The following is a 20,796-nucleotide window of genomic DNA, read 5'->3' as shown; positions in this document are numbered from 1 at the left end:
TAGATTGTAGATTGATTGAAATGCAAAATATATGGGCCACACTTTGTCATGATAGATCAAGGAGTCCACTTCCAAAGTTATGGGCCCTTCAAATTATTGAGATAATGCTGTCAGAAAGTGGGCCTATGAATGATAAAAAATCACATTCATCAGAACATAATTATAACAGTGAAGAAAATAAAATAAAATAAACCTTATGATTGGAAGGGCCTATGCCACTATCATAATTTGGCAATGCTCTTGATTGATGAACTTAGGGAAGCAATGTGAATTTTTACTCCCTCTTTCTGGTTAACACGTTTTGAATTCTTTTAGTTACTGTTTTCTTTGTGATATTGAAAGTAATTGCACAATACATGAGGGAATATTTGCCTTTTGCATAAGTGAAAGAAATAATGTAAGGGTGTGATATGTCTTGTACTTTATTACTGTAGGAAAAGGTGGACTTTGCTTTATCGGAAATTCCATCAACCACATCTCATATTTCACAAAGTGGTGTGATACTATTTATTATTGGTTGAAAAATATATTTAAATTAAAAAAATTCAATAATTAAGTATTAGCTGACCAATCGCAAATAATAACACATAGAGTGATACATCTTCTAGAGATAGAAGATGTACACTCATCATGCACTTGACAATACCACATACATGTAATCTTTGGTTAATTATTTACCAATCAATGCCGAGAATCTTACTTTATAAAACTATTCTATTCAATCAGAAGATGAATCATATAGATGCATGGTTCAAACTTTATATAGATAAATATGTAGGAAATAAATCTTTTTGAGACTTATGCAAGGTAAGAATAAACCATCAACCTCAAAGATGATTTAGAGTAAATTTTTGTACATCTTTTATCAGTAAAGAAAATCTCAAAATCAAATTCAACTCACACAGCATATAATGTGAAGGAAACCAGACCTACCCACCTTATTGCCAAAACTTGTTAAATTCTTAATAGAACAAAAAGGAACATGTTTAATTCTAAGAGCATATTTAAAGTTATGCTAAGAAGTAGTGTGCTATAGTCTTAGCACATATGCTAATTAGCATATATGCGATTGGGTTAAATATTGTGATTGATATATGGTTTCACTTAACATAAGAAAAAAAGTATGTTAACTACGTTGAATTGGCTAAAAAAAGTTGATTAACAATTGAGGCCTTGAAAAAAATAATAGATTAGATGTTAACTAAGACTTGCTCCAATTGTGCTATGTGGCATATATTAAGTGCCAGAAAACCCCTAACTACCTTTTGGGCTATGTTATTTAAGACTTTTTTTTTTACTATTTCAATTTTAGAGAGAAAAAATACTAGAATAATCCAACAATTTTATTTTATGGGTGTCATATCTATTCTATTTTATTTATTATCCTCCAAAAATTAATTCACAAATGAATATTTTTGAGTTGAATGGTTTTAGAGGATAAAGAAAGAAAATAGAAGACTTTAAAATCATATTACAAATATATTTCATGACTCTATAACTTTTATATTTCCTTTATTTTCTTCTAAAACTCATCTAGTAAAAAGAGTTAATGTGGCCTCAAGTGCAAAAAAGTTGACCATTGTATGTGTAGGTCTCTTCTGTTTTTGTAGTCGTCATCCATAAATGTCAAAAATAGAGGATGATGATCACATGTTCCTATTCATGTCCTACTTGATGTATCAAGTCAATTATAGAGCTTCATTTATTTAAAAAGAAAAATTATAAAAACAGAAATTAATATTTTAATATTATTTTGTGATGTTTGATTAGTCCGGAATAGAGAGACAAAAAATTGTGAGATATGTGACAGGGAAAATGAAATAAAGTGCACATCCAATTAGCCATATGATTGGTATCACAATATTAGTAACTAGTCTACAAGGGAAATGATAAAAACTCTTACACACATCACACTTTCTTTTACTCTACAAACATGTGAAAGGAACTACACACATATTCATGGAACTTCATCAACCATCACTTAATGCAATAGCCTGAACTAGCAAGGTTCAGGTTTTCTAATGAAATATCTACTCCTTCCTCTATTTCCAAATTTCATCACATAATTAAATGCATGCATGGAATAATTAATTAACTTCACCACATAAATAGACTCCCACCACTACTCAATTATATATATATACATAAAAAATAACCCTATTAATTGTTTATGTAGTACCAAATCTTAATGTTCAAGAGTACTCCAAGCTTGAAGGAATGATAGAGTTTGTGACTATTGATGATGAAGATGTTGTTGTTGATTGCAATGATGACATGATTAAAGCATCAATATACTCCACTTGATTTGTTGCATCTAGAGTTTCATCATCTTGTGAACAAATACTAGGTGCATAACACTGGATTCTTGCAAGAGTCTCATGTTGTTCCTTTGAGGTAGATGGATTATATGGAATGTTACAAACATAATCTTCAATGCTATCACATACTTTTGGTACATTAATGTTGGGTTCCACTGATTCATAATGCTGCCATGTACTTTGATTTGTGGCATCACTTTTGGTGATTTGAATATCTTGATATGGATTAAGATGATGAGGTACAGTGCCAAGTGACCATGTATCTTCACACAACAAAGGTGGATTATTGGATGGTACTGTTTGTGGCATTGGATTCTGAATGTGTAGGAAATTGGTGTTGTAATTGTTTATGTCTAATTTGATATCATTATGATCAAAATTACCTTGCAGGATGGGAAGGTACAACTGGTCTAGGTGATTATGATGATGATGATAGTTAAGGATAGGGTTTTCAGTACTTAAAGGGAAGAAACTTTCCACAAAGCTATTGCCAGAAAATGTGGATAAAGAAGGAACAACATCATGAGAAAAGAGCTTCTTCTTTATGCTTGAATTCCAAAAGTTTTTCACCTCATTATCTGTTCTTCCAGGTAAGTGCTTGGCAATTTGAGCCCACCTGTCCAATAACAATACCCTTCTTCACTCATGTTGGAAACTGAATAAAGGAACTTTTTTCATAAAAAAAGGTGATATTGTACTGTTTTTAAATTTAAAGTCCATTTGCGAGTTGAGTTTTGGAGGAGAAGAGAAAATAATGGAAGATTTGAGAGGCATAAAATATACATAGAGATAATTCCAATGTATTCATTTTTCCTTAATTTTCCTCCAAAACTTAACTCTTAAACAAAATGTTAATAAAAATATAGCTAGAGCAATGGTTGAAATATTACCTATTGCCTAGAATACTATGGAGTTCTATAATGAGGGCTGCTTCTTGAGCAGAGAAGCTTCCACGTTTCAAATCAGGTCGTAGATAATTTATCCATCTTAATCTGCAACTCTTTCCACACCTTTGCAGACCTGCACACCATGAAATTAAATAACCATAAAGAAGCTCAAGAGTTTTGGAGAACTAAAGAAAATGGAAATGGAAATGTTTCATGTACCACACTAGTCAACAATAATGAGACAACAAATATAGTTTCTTTAGTTACTTTTTGATGTGTATATAAAGATTATCAAAAGTAAGTCAGAGATAGATATAAGTATAGAGTGTAGTGAGTATCAAATGTTCAAAACTTGGTGTACAAATATTTATCAGAACTGAAATGATGAGAAATGTTAATTACCTGCAAGTTTTGGAACAGAACTCCAGCAACCATGTCCATAAGTTGTGATGTAGTTGATGAGTTTTTCATCTTCTTCAGGTGACCATAGCCCTCTTTTGACCTTCTGCTTGTTGCAGCAAGAGTGATGCCCCATTTCTCCCTCCTTTCTAACTACTACTACTAGATATGTGATCACTTTTAGTATTATATATATTTCAAAAAAATGAAGTCAAGGGAATTTATAACCATATATAGGCTTTATATCTGTAGCTCTAGTTTACAAAGAGGTTATATAATTAAAATGTGAAAAGAATATTGTGATGAGAAACTGAACAGAAATGAGAGAGTAGTCTAAGGTTGTGAATTTAATGTGAGAGTTGTACCATTGTGTGGCACTGTTAGGGTTTGTAGCAAAGTGCTAAAAGCTGCAGTGTAATTCTGCAAGAGTTGTTTAGGCCTTATAATAACAGATCCCTTTCTTTGTTTAGGGATGGATGACATGTACATGTGTCACACATGCAGAGTCATGGGACCCATAATATTAATGACTCCACATTTTATTTATATATAAGCAAGAAATCACAAATAGCAAGAAATATACATATAAGTAGAAGCACTTACATTGATATGAACTATTCCTTTTTTTTTTATCATAAGACTAGTATATCATTCCTTATATAAGTGTTTTGTAGGGTTGAGAATAACAAACATAAAAGAAACTAACATTTATTTAGAAATAATGCAACCAAGGAAACTAAAAAATTTATAATACTGGGTCAAAGAAAAAACATAGTTTTACATGTTAAAAATAAATTGAAGTGCCTAAACGAAAAATTGCTTATCCAAAAATCTATGCTGTGCACGTACCCATATGAATAAAGTTTTCAACTGGTTGGTGAATCAAGATTATAAACTGTGTAAATGCTTACCAATTTACCTCTTCATTTTTGTCCTTTTTGAGAGTAGTAATTAACAATGGAAAGAGTGAATATAACAGTATCACTTATTCTCGTAATACTCATTATTTTTTATTTATTTATTAAATGAATTTTCGATAAAAAAACATTCTATTTGATATGAATCACTTTTTTCATCCACTACAATTCATCAAAGCCTCAATCTTCCACTTGAAAGTGTATGTAAAACTATAGTAATTAAGCAAATAGTTATTCTAAAAGATATATGATTACAGGTACAGCTTGTTCTTTTTTACATTCTTTTTAGGAAATTTTTGATGATCTGCTAAGTGCCAACTATAATATAAAATGGCTATTTTATTGGGATATATTGCATGCATGCATGCATAAACTTCTAGAAGACATTGCGTGAAAAGTATCCAAATTAAAGGTGATATAGATAGGGAAGAGAATGGTGGCCATGGCCTTCTAATATATATATATATATATAATTGATTATTTTGTCATCAAATCACTGCAAAAGTTTGTGATTCCCAGCAACTTGGACCTCCACAGTAACATCATGTACGAATTATATGTTCCTTAGGCTATATATTATTTAGTCTTAATTCATAAGAGAGGAAATTCTAGCACCATCTATTATGAGGCTTCATTAACCCTTAGAATGGAAATACTTAAGACGTGGACACGATTAGTATGACAAATAATTAATATATCAAAATATTCTAATAAATTAAATCTAGTTTGCACAGAAATTCAGTTTGTAAGATAGTTTTAAATCCAAGACGCTTTCTTCTTAGAATGTTTTTAGTACTAAGTTTTTCCTTTATCTTAAAAAAGAAGCATTTCATTGCTTAAAATATAAGAAGCATTTAATTGATTAATATGTAGTTACAAAAACAACTACCTATTAGTTGAATTAAATTTTAGAAATGAGAATGCATGATAAATATTTGACACTCTACATGAGCTTGATTCCCAGAAAGATATTTCTTAGAGGTTATGTATGAAGGCTTCACATTGTTCTTAACATTAGTAGAAGACTGACAAGTTCATTTGGATGTTATTATCAATATAAATCAGTACTAATCTAAAAGCACTTTTTTTATTCAATTAATTATTGATTATAAATATAATTGAGATGTGTCCAAAAGAGTGTACATATTAACTTTAGAAAATTGCCACCAAACACGGTCAAATTAAGTGATTATTCGCTGGATTACTTAATTATGCACGTCTTTCCCATTTTAGTGAAACCATAGCTTTGGGAGGGGATCCGCAAATCTTATTTTTTATTATATAATAAAGTAAGTAATTTTAAATGATAAAACTAAATTATAGAGAAGTAATTAATTGTGGTACATATTAATTAAGTGGTCCATTTGTGATGAAAAACATATAAACAGAGAGTTTGGAAATCAAAATTATTTGACAACCTTTTCAAAGCAGCTAAACAACTTCATGAACTATTAACTAATTTCTAGATTATCGCCTGAAAAAGAATAATTATTAATAAAAAATACATTTTTTCTCATGTAAATAGTATTTTTGAAATCCATCCCTATTTTGATTTTTTATTTTAGTCTCTAACTTTTTTTCCCAGTTTGGTTCGGTTCCATGTCAAATTTGAATGAAAAATACTTACATCATATAATAAAAGTCATGTCAATAGAAACTTTTTGATAAAAAAATATACCATAGAATAAAACCAAAATCTTCTATTTAAAAAATATATATTTTAAGTGTTAGAAAAATGATTGTTTATAATAATGACAACTAATGAATGATGGTTGAGAATCTTACTGCTGATTGATACCAAAAGTGTTAGAAATATGATTGTTTATAAAGAATAAGAATCCTCTATATTAATAAATATAGAGAGATAAATATTTGAATTTACATGTGTTTTGAATATTAAAAATGTTATTTTTTGTATATAAAAGAATAAAAATGTTTTACCATACTATTATTTCCTTTATTTTTTGTAGTACTTACTTCTCCATTAATAGAAAAGATGAACAAACTATTATTTGAAAATACTATGGTCCACATGAGGTAATGAATTTAATTTTTGTGCATTTTTGGAACATCCTCAATGCATGTTTCCCTAGCTTTAAATTCTCTTTTGTGGAATGGTTGTTAAACCTTTTTAGTTGTCTTCTTGTATGTAATGTTTAATCAATTAGTGGATAGGAGTACTACTTGTTCTCCTAATGTTGTTCTTTTTTTTTAATGAATATTATTGCTGATAATTTTTTTCTCTCTATGAATATGTTATGAATGATAAGGTTAAAGAGAGTATATTCCAATCATTCTTTGGAAAATCTAAACCCTTATAAAACATGGACGACTACTTAAGTGAGTGGTAAATACTTAATAATGATGATTAATCATTACCCTTATGAATGAGACTAACCAAGTTTAAATGACAAGTGACATGATAATGGACCATCGTCCCAAATTTATGATAAAACTTTTAGACTCAATCTTTGAGAAGAAGAAACATTGTTAATACTGCTCAACCTTGAAAGTAATATAGCATCATGAGGAAATAGGAAGAACACTCAGGTGATTTTAACTAAGAGAACTCATCATAACTACATAAAAAGCGATTTTTCAACATAAAAGAATTTTCTCATGTAAGTTATCATCTTTATTCTTAAATCTAGGAATAAAAGTATTCATCATAACTACTTCCTTATCCAATACTATTGAAGAATCATCTAAGTAGGTTTGATACCACATTTTGACCCACAACCTTAAGGTTTTAGGTTTATGGATTCATCCACTTATATGCTCTTTAACTCATCTATTTTTGTCCAATGTGTGACTTCTTCATTCACACTTGGAATACCCAACATCTCCACCTCAAGTGTGAATTCTCATTCGGGTATTGGATACACTAGAGCTCAGCTCTCTACCCACTTGCACTGTCGTTGGCCTATCCTTTCATCAACGGAGCATGCCACCTTGACCTCTCGTCAAAAAGACTTTCGACACAAAGATCTCATATGGATCTACCGACCACTTGTCGCTTCAATACTCCGTAGAGCCATCGAACCATCGACTCTGATACCACTTGTTGGGAGATCTTCATCCATGAGTTACAACATTCCTCGATGGGCTAAGTGAAATGAGCATATAAGTGGGTTTGACACCACATCTTGACCCAAAATCTTAAGACTTTAGGTCTATGGGGGTCCATCCACTTATTTGCTCTTTAACTAATCTATTTTTACGCAATGTAAGACTTCTTCATTCACATTTAAAATATCCAACAGAGGCTTGTGTTGGTTGGCTGAACCAGATAGTCGTCGACCATGGGATCACATTAGTGGTGTATTACCTAAAAGGAATTTACACAGTGATTGACTTTTTACCTATTTATACAATGAGGTGGAGAAAATTACACTTGAAGAGGTTGTGTCATCATTGTGGATATCATACTTTGTATAGAAGTTTGACTTTACCTATTTAGTTCAGGTAACGTGTAAATAAATTGAAACTATTCCATCCGAATATGATCGACAATCGTATAATTTGGATATTCTCATATAGATAATTTCTAATGGGTCCTAGTATTGTGGTGGGAAAAATTAAAGGACAACTTTAACATCAACTCTAAAGATTCAGGATAAGAAATAATAATAAGTATAAAAAACTAAAAGATTTTTGGTTTGATTTTCTGCTAATATTTATCACTTTTGATTCAAGTTAAGAATACGTGTTAATTATAAAAAAAAGATGCACCATGCATGAACCTAACTAATTGGTTATGTTGCCCAAATAATAGCTTTTTCTAGCCCATAACGCAACTTGATCGGATGTTGATCACATCTAAAATTGGCAGTGGTATTATTTGTCCTTTTTATCGTTTTTCCATTTTACACGTAATTTATATACATATATACCTTCTATTTTACTAGGAATTAACGGTAAGCCACTAATTATCTTCTCAAACATTGTGTTGTGATGCCATCATGCTGCGCTCACATCTTATTAATTTAAACCCTAATGACACATTAAATAGGAAAAGTGTCATATTATATTTAATTAACTAAACTGTGTGTACCAAATATCATTATAAATAATTTATAATTATGTAGAAATATAAAATTATGCTACATAATTATTAAATTTTAACTTGAATGAGGCATAACAATGGATTAGTAGTGTTTATTGCTTTTATGGTCTAAAATGATCCAATTTCTCATTCAATTAGGACTATAAACCAATGTTGTTTGTATACTCGATAAGTCGAACCATCTTATTTGATCCTAGTTCCTACCACTCAAGGCTATCATATTTCAAGTGGTAAGTTTCTACTTTAATTTCTCATTCATTCTATGTGGTATCATCTTACTAATTATATAACATAAGAGATTATTACACATAAATTAAAGTACCATCTTACTAATTTTTCTGTTGTCTTCTTGATGAATACTGTTTAGTATCCACCCAAAATAACTCAAGACAAATTCAAAGCCGGTTCCAACCTTTAGGCCACTACCCATAGGACTGTATATAATTTCTTGAATGAAAAAAAAAAACAAATTGGGAAAAATGATTAATTTGGTTCGTTTTCTGTTTTTACTTTTAAAATGCCACATGATATTTTTTGTTAGATGATATGGATCTTAAATGAAACCAACAATAACATACTTAATTTTATGCATTCTACCTAAGTTTGTAATGAAAGTGGATTATAATATGATACATGGGATATAATACCTCTTGTAATTTAATACATTCTTTGGCTTATAAAAAATACACATTGCTTTTCTATCTTTTTATTTCACTTGATGTTTATGTTATATGATAGTTGAGTGTCATGAACTTGTTAGAAAATGTTTATCAATAAGCTTGTTGGTAACCTTTTCTTGGAGTGAATATTTGGCTATTATTGTTGCATAATCATGCTGTTTGATCATTCAATGTTATAGCCAGGTTTCATTATGCTACACATGAAAAGTAATTATTCTGCAGCTCAGAAATAATGCTAAGGAAATTAAACCATTCTTTATGAACTTTAAGCAGTAATTAAGAGCAATGAATTAGGCTTTAGGACCATTTTAGTTATAATTTGCAAATGGCCCTTTGAAGAGTGCTATATATAGTAAAAATGTGAAAGAAGATAGAAAACAAAATTCTTTATTGTGGGGAAACAAGGTGCCAGGGAACATGGAGTTTATGTAATTTGTTGCTTCAGAGAGAAAAAGTAAGAGCTTGGCATGCTTATGATAGAAGAAACATCAAGTTAAAAAAACAAGAATCTTAATTAATTGCAGCACATGCAACATTTAATACTATTGGCTTCTTTTGCTTTATTTGTTGAGCCATCAAGGACTCTTGTTGTCAGAGTCTTTTGTTTTTTCCAAACTTACCTAGATATCAAGAAAACTACATGAAGGAATGCTATGTAATTCTTTGTCTTCTCTTCATTCTCATATTGGTTTTGGTATGGGTCATTTTCAGTCAAATGCTAGTTTCTCCTTTCTTTTTTATCTTTCTTTTTCCCCTCTAGAAGAGGGTTCAAAATTTTCCTCATACAAGGAAAGAAATCAAGATGCTTTGTACCTTGATATACAACAAATACGTAAATAAAGAAATATAGCATCTGGCTCACCTAAACTTATCTTCAAGATCAAAGATATGGATTTGAATAGTTTAGATAGCAAAACTATTATTAAAAATCCTGATGGGACAATGAGAAATAAATACTTGTTTTGCATACATGCATAATAATGTATGCACAATAGTCTTTAACACTAAGACACTAGGATGAGAATAAAAAGGCTAGTAACAAGAGAAACAATTCAACTTATGGACAAGAAATGCTCAACATTTCTATTCACCCTTCCATTAAACATTACAGAAAATGAACAAAATTTAAATTTTAACCAGCCAATCACTATATATAACAAACTAAGGGCTATATTGTTCTTATCAATGTGGCCAGTGCAAATAATGGGAAAAAGGAAAACATAGCTTATATAATTTATAAAGCAATGAAACAAGACTACAATAGCCCCACAGAAAAAAAGATACTGAAGAAAATAGCCCCATATAAGGCCCCATTTCATATTTCCTCCATTTATGGAAAACCACCATGAAATGAAGTTTGCATACTTGCTCCAAATTGAAGAAAGCATCCTACACTATTTTTACTCCCTTCACTTTATAATATCATCAAATAATACCCAAAAAAATTTCAACTTTAGGTGCCATTCTGATTTCTTGCCTTTATTATCTCATATATCTCATTTGGGAATGTAGGCCATGCAGTATAGAGAAGTCAACTTTAATGGCTTGGAATTTTAAGATGTCTAAGAACCTTTCAGTATATATAAGTCCATGGTTCTGAAATGGACATGTGAACCATATTTTTTGGTCTATTGGGTACTTAACTTTTTTATTAGTATTAGTATTTGTGTCTACCAGTCTTTTTTGGTTGATATTAGAGAGTTAATTGGTGCAATGATACTTCAAAAGTATCATTGATAGTGATAATAGTGGTCCTTTCACCAAAAGCGTCAATGGACAGGCCATAGTAGATGTTGCATTATTACACATTATTATTAATTTTGGACCACTTGGTTTTTCCTATTAAATTATTCTTGTTGCTAAAGTGGAGATAAGAAATGTCTAATAAAGCTTGTTAATGAATCAAGCTTATCATTATCCATTAGGACAGATAAATGATGGTATTAAATCAATTGATATAAATCCAGATAGGGTATGATTGTTATACATGACTCTTTTAGGAATAACCAATTTGTGGGGCGGTCAAGGAGTATTACACGGGTAGTTTAATGAATCTGAGTATTCGGAATTACGAAGATGTGGTCGGTACACGTATAGTGTTTTCGGGCTTGTACTTTTCGGAGTAGCTTGTGACTTGAAAATTCATAGCGACTCAATTATTGATAAAATGTGGATGAAAAAGAAAGTTTCTCGATGAATCAAGATGTGTATAAAAGAAAACTTAAAAGAAGCTTAAAGAAAGAAGAATGAGAAACAAAGATTGATAATATTCTCATTACAAAGTTGATGAATTGAATTGATTGAATAAGAATTGAGCCAATATGACTTATTTATAAAAGAGAAAAGAATAAAAGAAAGCTTGTAAAACTTGCTAATTCCTAACTTTCTAACCAACTATCATCTTCCAAAATAACTTATCATATATCTTTAATAATTATAGACATACCCATAGTGACAATGAAGGTATCATTTAATGTTAATGTGATAATGTCACTTTGTAGATTAAGAGCATTCTCAGTATGTCCATATTATCTGTATGTGGAATATGATGCCAGTTTTGCTCAACACATGCAGTGCTTCATCTCCAAAAAAAAACAGAGGATGGAAAAAATACTAGTTGTATTTTCAAGTGTGATTTGGTGACTTACAATAATGGAAGATTAAACCTTAACCCCACAATCAACTGTATAAGTAACTAGGCATTTGAGGGGAAGGAAAAAAATGATTTAGCAGAAGCTTTAAGAGACCCAAATAATGGCCCAAGAAAAATCTAAAATGAAACAAATAAATCTTGGACTAGTTCTTTTGTGACATCTTTATATTATGTAACTTATACTTAAAAACGTGAATGTCTCACACATCAAACACTGAACCATGCTAGATATATCTAATATCATATCACATGTCTCACAATCTCGTAATTTATGTTACTCCATCTATCAATTAATCAAGAAAATTAAATTAAAATTATAATCCAATACTTAAGGCATTTAAATTTGATTTTCTTGACCAACCAAAGAGAGTGACACAAAATGTCTGAGAAGTGAGGCTTGAGACCTTAAGAATGAGTAACATGTTGTAACCTTGGGCTAGGACGTCCCATGTTGACAAGTCTAGGAGACAAGTGCACTTTTGGACAAGGCCTAGGAGAGGGAATGGGTTCCATGCATGCAAATGTTCCATTTCCATGTTGCATTTTTCTTTGTGAAACATTGATATGTTCAAGTGCTTGAGCTTGAAGTTTTGTTGAGTACTCCCTCAAATAACCAATCCTAGGACCAACACCAGTAGTCCATTTACTAGACTTGTGTTTTCTCTCTTTAATTGAACCTTCCACATTGTTACCAAAGTGTTCCATCATATTTTCTTGGCCACAATTATTGGCAGTGCCATTATCTTCTATGTGTTCAAGCAACATTTCCTCATCAGCAGGATTAGAAGGTGGAATATCATCATCAACTGGATATGTCTGCAGGAACAAAACTTGAAATTACAAAAAAGCCTCAAGGAGAGTTCAATAAGTTGATATAAGTAAATCTTAAACTCAGTACTCTATAAAAATATGGTGTATATGATAGGGCTTTGAAATTTTATTGTAACCAATTAAGTCCTTAAAAGGAGCATCATAATGATATTGTAAACATTTCATGGACTTAAATAGTAACAAAATACTTTCAGAGACAAACAATACCAAATAATTTCAAGGACTAAAATTGAGCTAATTTATTCAACCTATACTGCAAAGATGCTTTAATGTGATTCACCTTCACATCTGTCATATCCACATTGTGTTCAACCAAGAAGCAAATGAATTCCATAAAGTTCTTCTGCGTTGGACGGTAATGACCACTATAGGGCCATATAACCTGAATCAGATGTAAATTAACATCAATTTAATCCGAGTTTTATTATGCTTAATAAAAAGTTATCAATGGTAACCAGGTATGAAACATGTAGCAGCATACATTAAGCACTCCATTATGGGCAACCATTCTTCCAGATGCAATGGTAGCACCACCAGCAAGAAAACTTGAGTGCTGAAATTGGCCTTTCTTCTTCTGCGCAACATATAAAATTCTTGACGCGCTAAGAACAAAAATCCACTTAGATCCCTCAGTAGTGTGTACAAGTTCCTTGCTATGTTTATAAACAAGGCTTCCTCTATCCACAATCACTTCATATGCTTCCCTCTCTTTCTGCAAATTGCAACCAACAAAGTTTAAACAACTCATAGAATAAACACAACTTTAGTGGCTTTGCAATACTAAGTAGAGTCAAAAGCTTTTGACATAAACTCATTTGAAAGTCATTTACTAAAACAATATTCATAACAAACTCATAGGAAGGATTTAATAGACATGTTAAAACATGACATGATAGTTAAAAAGGTGGACATATATTAACATTAGTTTCACTAAAATGGTGTAACCAAAGACAACATAACAGGACATTTTGTTCCATTTTGTCTATCCACATAACAAACACTACCAAAGTATTATAGGTGAAGTATATAGTGCCTTAAATGCAGTGGTATGATACCATAATTCATATCATTGATGCAACCATTGCATTAGAGAATTATTACTAGTATTATTATATATTGCATTGTCAATGCCATGTGGTGAAACAACTTACAGGTCCAAGGTACTTTATGCATTGCTTCTGCAATATCCTTCTTGGACATTTCTCAAGATTTACTTCTTTGCCATCTCCAATATCCAACCTTCATGTCACCAAAATGCAATTGAGAAATTAGAAAGCAGGGATCAAAAGTTCTCTCAGTCTAAGGTACTAGGCCTCTAGCACTTGCCATGATAATAATTTTACCAGTAGAAAAAAGGTTGAGAACTCTGGCTTTGAAACCAGACATCATAATAGAAATCCAGGTTGTGGCCATAACGATGACGGGGATCGATCTGAAAAATACAAGAAAATCTTAGCCTAAAATTAATTGACTACCTTGGACTCTAAGTAAACCCAAACAAAATATTAATATCTTTTATAAATCAAAATATAGACTTATGATCTTACAGCTTCAAGCCAGTGCCTTAGAGCTAATTTCTGCGCCCTATCATCTTTGGACAAACCTTTTCCCACCTACCAACAGAAGAAGAAAAAAGGTATGGTTGCTATTCAAAAATATCCAAAAAGATTTTGTTGGAAAAAAGATTGAAAACTTTGAATTAATCTCTATCAGATATGGTCCATCGATCGTAGTCAAATATATAATTGGAAAGCATATTATGTCAAGTTCAATATCTTTCAGGGAATGAATAAGGTTTAAGACTAATATGGATCCAACCATTGAAGCAAAGGACAACAAAAGATATTCCAGTCTTCAGAACTTAGTCAAAGTTAATTTTAGTTTCTACCTTCCAATATTAGACACTACCTTAGCCACATTGGTACTTGCTCTAGTCCACTTTAAAATTGCTGTTTCTGAGTCAAATTGTGATGTAGAAGCAGCAAAGTTCTTAGTCTTCCACCTGAACCAGTGAAAAGAATTCACTAAACAGATTTTTTTGGAAAGTTTAATAAGCATTAATCACTTAACCCTTTTTTCTCATAAACTTTGTTAGTCATTAAATCAAAATGAAGAGTATAAACTTTGATATGGAACAAACCATAGCTCCTCACAAATAACTGCACAATCTGCCAGATTTCTTCTAGTCCGGTAACTCTTGTAAACTTTTTGAAACTTTATTGCGGCTACACCTACATCAGGATGATGAACAAAGGGCTTTGGAGAAAACATTAGTTCTGGTTTTTGTAACAAAACTGAGGAGTTTGGCTTATTGAACATACCCTCAACTTTCTCTTTTGAACCAGAATTCTTTGAAACTAGATATTTGAATGAGAATGTACTTTGAAGCTTCAAATTTCCCACCTTCTTTCTTCTCGAGATTGTAGATTCTTCAGCAGTAACATCATCTACCTGATAAGGCTTATAGAAATTCTTGAAGCTCTTTGTGCTCACTGTGATTTCTCCTTCCTTGCATTTGGTTAACATTTTCATTCCTCTGCAAAAGTTAGGAACATTTTGCTCATCAATATTGTCCAATAATGTTGATAATCTAAGTAAAAGCCAATCTTCATTGACTATTAGTACTAACAATGACCCTTTAATGCATGAACTTGATTGAGGTACATGTAAGTGAAAGTTGCAATCTTGTAGAACTGTCAAATGATTATCATGCAAATCTCAGAACAAATTATATTTCACTACCTCACAGACATATAATAAGAGAGATCAAAGAGCAAATCATTCATAAAGAAACCATTATGGCATTGGACCAACATCAAAAATTGATAGCTATTACTATCATTTCACACTACAGAGCAAAATTATTAGCTATTATGCAAAAACCAAATCTAAACTAATAAAATACATGCATCACTATCTATCTATTATCAATATAAAACAATCTTTTGGAACATTAAATCGTGTTATTAAGAGAGTTTTTTTTAATAACTATATTGAAACAATATAATTTTATCAACTCAGGTCACACACTACATCAAAGAAGCAACCAAAGTAGTAAAGATTGTGTTTCCTCGGACAGATACAAGATCCTAGACATGAAATAGAAACATAGAACATTTTCTTTTTGTCCTATAGATTTCAACACGTGTTTGATTTTATCAGCCCAGAAAGAAGCTTTTGCCATAACAAATACAACTAATCAAAAGGATTATCATAAACACCATTAGATAGAAGCCCATATTACTAATACTATAGTCCATATAATTTTGGGGTCCTACAAAATTTAAAGCCTTATAGTGAACACAAACCTTAGTCCAGTAACACAAGGTACAACATTGAATAAGGTAAAAGATTTGTTATATGTTTGTTTTAAATTTTTATTTTATTTTTCAAAAGTCAATGCTCACCACATCTATGGTTTCCTTAAGATTTTTATAATCGAATAATGCTAAAAATCAATCAATAACACATAGATTTTGCTACAATAAAAATTAATTATAAAAACTTTCACTAATAAGAACATTACAAAAAAATGAGAATCAATAGAAAAATATATACTTATGATTGTGCTTGAAAATTAAAAAAATGCTAGGCAGAAGAAAGAGTTTGGATTTACCTTTTAGTCCTAAAGCACGTGCATGAAAAAAATTCAGAATGTGAAATCAAGCGTCCAATGTGTATGAATGGCTGAAAGAGAAGTTTGAGACCATTGTTGATGCAATTCTTCCTAGGAAGGAATTTGGCAGTCATGAATGAGATGTGTGATTTACCTTATTCTAATGCTCTTAAAACATTGAAGCTACTTTTGTTTTGTCAAATTACTTTACTATTTCCATTTTTTGTTCATTCAATTGTTTTATTTCAACACTGAATCTTTTTTGTGGAAAAAATGTATAATACTATAGCTACAAGACAATTTCCTAAGATGTCTAATCTGATCAATGATCACTAACAAATATAAACAATGTTTTTGAAAGAAAAAACATATAAAACCAAATACAAGATGCTGTATATTTTGGACTCTAATGGGTTGTGTATGCATATATGGTGATCAATGATCAGAAGTAATTTGACAGCAGAGGTCACTGATAACTGTTTCTACAAAAGTTACCAAATGAAACACTCTATCTGTGACTAGGTTTGCTCCCAGGTAGTTACATTTATAATAGCTCCATGTCTTTAGGTATGGTTATCAAAGTTGATGAATTGAATTGATTGAATAAGAATTGAGCCAATATGACTTATTTATAAAAGAGAAAAGAATAAAAGAAAGCTTGTAAAACTTGCTAATTCCTAACTTTCTAACCAACTATCATCTTCCAAAATAACTTATCATATATCTTTAATAATTATAGACATACCCATAGTGACAATGAAGGTATCATTTAATGTTAATGTGATAATGTCACTTTGTAGATTAAGAGCATTCTCAGTATGTCCATATTATCTGTATGTGGAATATGATGCCAGTTTTGCTCAACACATGCAGTGCTTCATCTCCAAAAAAAAACAGAGGATGGAAAAAATACTAGTTGTATTTTCAAGTGTGATTTGGTGACTTACAATAATGGAAGATTAAACCTTAACCCCACAATCAACTGTATAAGTAACTAGGCATTTGAGGGGAAGGAAAAAAATGATTTAGCAGAAGCTTTAAGAGACCCAAATAATGGCCCAAGAAAAATCTAAAATGAAACAAATAAATCTTGGACTAGTTCTTTTGTGACATCTTTATATTATGTAACTTATACTTAAAAACGTGAATGTCTCACACATCAAACACTGAACCATGCTAGATATATCTAATATCATATCACATGTCTCACAATCTCGTAATTTATGTTACTCCATCTATCAATTAATCAAGAAAATTAAATTAAAATTATAATCCAATACTTAAGGCATTTAAATTTGATTTTCTTGACCAACCAAAGAGAGTGACACAAAATGTCTGAGAAGTGAGGCTTGAGACCTTAAGAATGAGTAACATGTTGTAACCTTGGGCTAGGACGTCCCATGTTGACAAGTCTAGGAGACAAGTGCACTTTTGGACAAGGCCTAGGAGAGGGAATGGGTTCCATGCATGCAAATGTTCCATTTCCATGTTGCATTTTTCTTTGTGAAACATTGATATGTTCAAGTGCTTGAGCTTGAAGTTTTGTTGAGTACTCCCTCAAATAACCAATCCTAGGACCAACACCAGTAGTCCATTTACTAGACTTGTGTTTTCTCTCTTTAATTGAACCTTCCACATTGTTACCAAAGTGTTCCATCATATTTTCTTGGCCACAATTATTGGCAGTGCCATTATCTTCTATGTGTTCAAGCAACATTTCCTCATCAGCAGGATTAGAAGGTGGAATATCATCATCAACTGGATATGTCTGCAGGAACAAAACTTGAAATTACAAAAAAGCCTCAAGGAGAGTTCAATAAGTTGATATAAGTAAATCTTAAACTCAGTACTCTATAAAAATATGGTGTATATGATAGGGCTTTGAAATTTTATTGTAACCAATTAAGTCCTTAAAAGGAGCATCATAATGATATTGTAAACATTTCATGGACTTAAATAGTAACAAAATACTTTCAGAGACAAACAATACCAAATAATTTCAAGGACTAAAATTGAGCTAATTTATTCAACCTATACTGCAAAGATGCTTTAATGTGATTCACCTTCACATCTGTCATATCCACATTGTGTTCAACCAAGAAGCAAATGAATTCCATAAAGTTCTTCTGCGTTGGACGGTAATGACCACTATAGGGCCATATAACCTGAATCAGATGTAAATTAACATCAATTTAATCCGAGTTTTATTATGCTTAATAAAAAGTTATCAATGGTAACCAGGTATGAAACATGTAGCAGCATACATTAAGCACTCCATTATGGGCAACCATTCTTCCAGATGCAATGGTAGCACCACCAGCAAGAAAACTTGAGTGCTGAAATTGGCCTTTCTTCTTCTGCGCAACATATAAAATTCTTGACGCGCTAAGAACAAAAATCCACTTAGATCCCTCAGTAGTGTGTACAAGTTCCTTGCTATGTTTATAAACAAGGCTTCCTCTATCCACAATCACTTCATATGCTTCCCTCTCTTTCTGCAAATTGCAACCAACAAAGTTTAAACAACTCATAGAATAAACACAACTTTAGTGGCTTTGCAATACTAAGTAGAGTCAAAAGCTTTTGACATAAACTCATTTGAAAGTCATTTACTAAAACAATATTCATAACAAACTCATAGGAAGGATTTAATAGACATGTTAAAACATGACATGATAGTTAAAAAGGTGGACATATATTAACATTAGTTTCACTAAAATGGTGTAACCAAAGACAACATAACAGGACATTTTGTTCCATTTTGTCTATCCACATAACAAACACTACCAAAGTATTATAGGTGAAGTATATAGTGCCTTAAATGCAGTGGTATGATACCATAATTCATATCATTGATGCAACCATTGCATTAGAGAATTATTACTAGTATTATTATATATTGCATTGTCAATGCCATGTGGTGAAACAACTTACAGGTCCAAGGTACTTTATGCATTGCTTCTGCAATATCCTTCTTGGACATTTCTCAAGATTTACTTCTTTGCCATCTCCAATATCCAACCTTCATGTCACCAAAATGCAATTGAGAAATTAGAAAGCAGGGATCAAAAGTTCTCTCAGTCTAAGGTACTAGGCCTCTAGCACTTGCCATGATAATAATTTTACCAGTAGAAAAAAGGTTGAGAACTCTGGCTTTGAAACCAGACATCATAATAGAAATCCAGGTTGTGGCCATAACGATGACGGGGATCGATCTGAAAAATACAAGAAAATCTTAGCCTAAAATTAATTGACTACCTTGGACTCTAAGTAAACCCAAACAAAATATTAATATCTTTTATAAATCAAAATATAGACTTATGATCTTACAGCTTCAAGCCAGTGCCTTAGAGCTAATTTCTGCGCCCTATCATCTTTGGACAAACCTTTTCCCACCTACCAACAGAAGAAGAAAAAAGGTATGGTTGCTATTCAAAAATATCCAAAAAGATTTTGTTGGAAAAAAGATTGAAAACTTTGAATTAATCTCTATCAGATATGGTCCATCGATCGTAGTCAAATATATAATTGGAAAGCATATTATGTCAAGTTCAATATCTTTCAGGGAATGAATAAGGTTTAAGACTAATATGGATCCAACCATTGAAGCAAAGGACAACAAAAGATATTCCAGTCTTCAGAACTTAGTCAAAGTTAATTTTAGTTTCTACCTTCCAATATTAGACACTACCTTAGCCACATTGGTACTTGCTCTAGTCCACTTTAAAATTGCTGTTTCTGAGTCAAATTGTGATGTAGAAGCAGCAAAGTTCTTAGTCTTCCACCTGAACCAGTGAAAAGAATTCACTAAACAGATTTTTTTGGAAAGTTTAATAAGCATTAATCACTTAACCCTTTTTTCTCATAAACTTTGTTAGTCATTAAATCAAAATGAAGAGTATAAACTTTGATATGGAACAAACCATAGCTCCTCACAAATAACTGCACAATCTGCCAGATTTCTTCTAGTCCGGTAACTCTTGTAAACTTTTTGAAACTTTATTGCGGCTACACCTACATCAGGATGATGAACAAAGGGCTTTGGAGAAAACATTAGTTCTGGTTTTTGTAACAAAACTGAGGAGTTTGGCTTATTGAACATACCCTCAACTTTCTCTTTTGAACCAGAATTCTTTGAAACTAGATATTTGAATGAGAATGTACTTTGAAGCTTCAAATTTCCCACCTTCTTTCTTCTCGAGATTGTAGATTCTTCAGCAGTAACATCATCTACCTGATAAGGCTTATAGAAATTCTTGAAGCTCTTTGTGCTCACTGTGATTTCTCCTTCCTTGCATTTGGTTAACATTTTCATTCCTCTGCAAAAGTTAGGAACATTTTGCTCATCAATATTGTCCAATAATGTTGATAATCTAAGTAAAAGCCAATCTTCATTGACTATTAGTACTAACAATGACCCTTTAATGCA

The 20,796-nt window shown here is 31.5% G+C and overlaps 3 protein-coding genes across 3 annotated transcripts; all 3 read right to left on the bottom strand.

Annotated features, from left to right (window-relative positions):
- LOC109357671 (transcription factor MYB26-like) lies at window positions 1,827–4,006 on the bottom strand. Its single transcript, XM_019601664.1, has 3 exons — window positions 3,608–4,006; window positions 3,209–3,338; window positions 1,827–2,934 (listed from the first exon to the last, which is right to left on the bottom strand). The coding sequence occupies exons 1-3, from the start codon at window positions 3,738–3,740 to the stop codon at window positions 2,193–2,195; spliced, it is 1,005 nt and encodes a 334-aa protein (XP_019457209.1). The 5' UTR covers window positions 3,741–4,006; the 3' UTR covers window positions 1,827–2,192.
- LOC109358537 (IQ domain-containing protein IQM5-like) lies at window positions 12,288–15,472 on the bottom strand. Its single transcript, XM_019602829.1, has 8 exons — window positions 14,892–15,472; window positions 14,660–14,753; window positions 14,299–14,364; window positions 14,095–14,183; window positions 13,903–13,990; window positions 13,233–13,463; window positions 13,032–13,133; window positions 12,288–12,736 (listed from the first exon to the last, which is right to left on the bottom strand). The coding sequence occupies exons 1-8, from the start codon at window positions 15,281–15,283 to the stop codon at window positions 12,326–12,328; spliced, it is 1,473 nt and encodes a 490-aa protein (XP_019458374.1). The 5' UTR covers window positions 15,284–15,472; the 3' UTR covers window positions 12,288–12,325.
- LOC109358535 (IQ domain-containing protein IQM5-like) lies at window positions 17,688–20,795 on the bottom strand. Its single transcript, XM_019602828.1, has 8 exons — window positions 20,291–20,795; window positions 20,059–20,152; window positions 19,698–19,763; window positions 19,494–19,582; window positions 19,302–19,389; window positions 18,632–18,862; window positions 18,431–18,532; window positions 17,688–18,135 (listed from the first exon to the last, which is right to left on the bottom strand). Exons 1-8 carry the CDS (start codon window positions 20,680–20,682, stop codon window positions 17,725–17,727), a joined length of 1,473 nt encoding a protein of 490 aa, XP_019458373.1. The 5' UTR covers window positions 20,683–20,795; the 3' UTR covers window positions 17,688–17,724.

This window comes from Lupinus angustifolius, chromosome LG10, assembly GCF_001865875.1.
Source record: "Lupinus angustifolius cultivar Tanjil chromosome LG10, LupAngTanjil_v1.0, whole genome shotgun sequence".
Classification (NCBI taxonomy): domain Eukaryota; kingdom Viridiplantae; phylum Streptophyta; class Magnoliopsida; order Fabales; family Fabaceae; genus Lupinus; species Lupinus angustifolius.
The sequence above is the reverse complement of the archived record's forward strand: the minus strand, read 5'-3'. Positions and strand labels throughout refer to the sequence as shown.

Excerpts from the sequence above, each read along its gene's own strand:
- LOC109358537 (XM_019602829.1), bottom strand. The coding sequence starts at position 15,283 with ATGAAAATGTTAACCAAATGCAAGGAAGGAGAAATCACAGTGAGCACA. Across the intron at positions 14,754-14,891 it reads GTTATTTGTGAGGAGCTATG|GTGGAAGACTAAGAACTTTG; the intron begins GTTTGTTCCATA and ends TCACTGGTTCAG. Across the intron at positions 13,134-13,232 it reads CCCATAATGGAGTGCTTAAT|GTTATATGGCCCTATAGTGG; the intron begins GTATGCTGCTAC and ends CATCTGATTCAG.
- LOC109357671 (XM_019601664.1), bottom strand. The coding sequence starts at position 3,740 with ATGGGGCATCACTCTTGCTGCAACAAGCAGAAGGTCAAAAGAGGGCTA. Across the intron at positions 3,339-3,607 it reads TTCTGTTCCAAAACTTGCAG|GTCTGCAAAGGTGTGGAAAG; the intron begins GTAATTAACATT and ends CATGGTGTGCAG. Across the intron at positions 2,935-3,208 it reads CATAGTATTCTAGGCAATAG|GTGGGCTCAAATTGCCAAGC; the intron begins GTAATATTTCAA and ends GTTATTGGACAG.
- LOC109358535 (XM_019602828.1), bottom strand. The coding sequence starts at position 20,682 with ATGAAAATGTTAACCAAATGCAAGGAAGGAGAAATCACAGTGAGCACA. Across the intron at positions 19,390-19,493 it reads TCTCAACCTTTTTTCTACTG|GTTGGATATTGGAGATGGCA; the intron begins GTAAAATTATTA and ends GGTGACATGAAG. Across the intron at positions 18,533-18,631 it reads CCCATAATGGAGTGCTTAAT|GTTATATGGCCCTATAGTGG; the intron begins GTATGCTGCTAC and ends CATCTGATTCAG.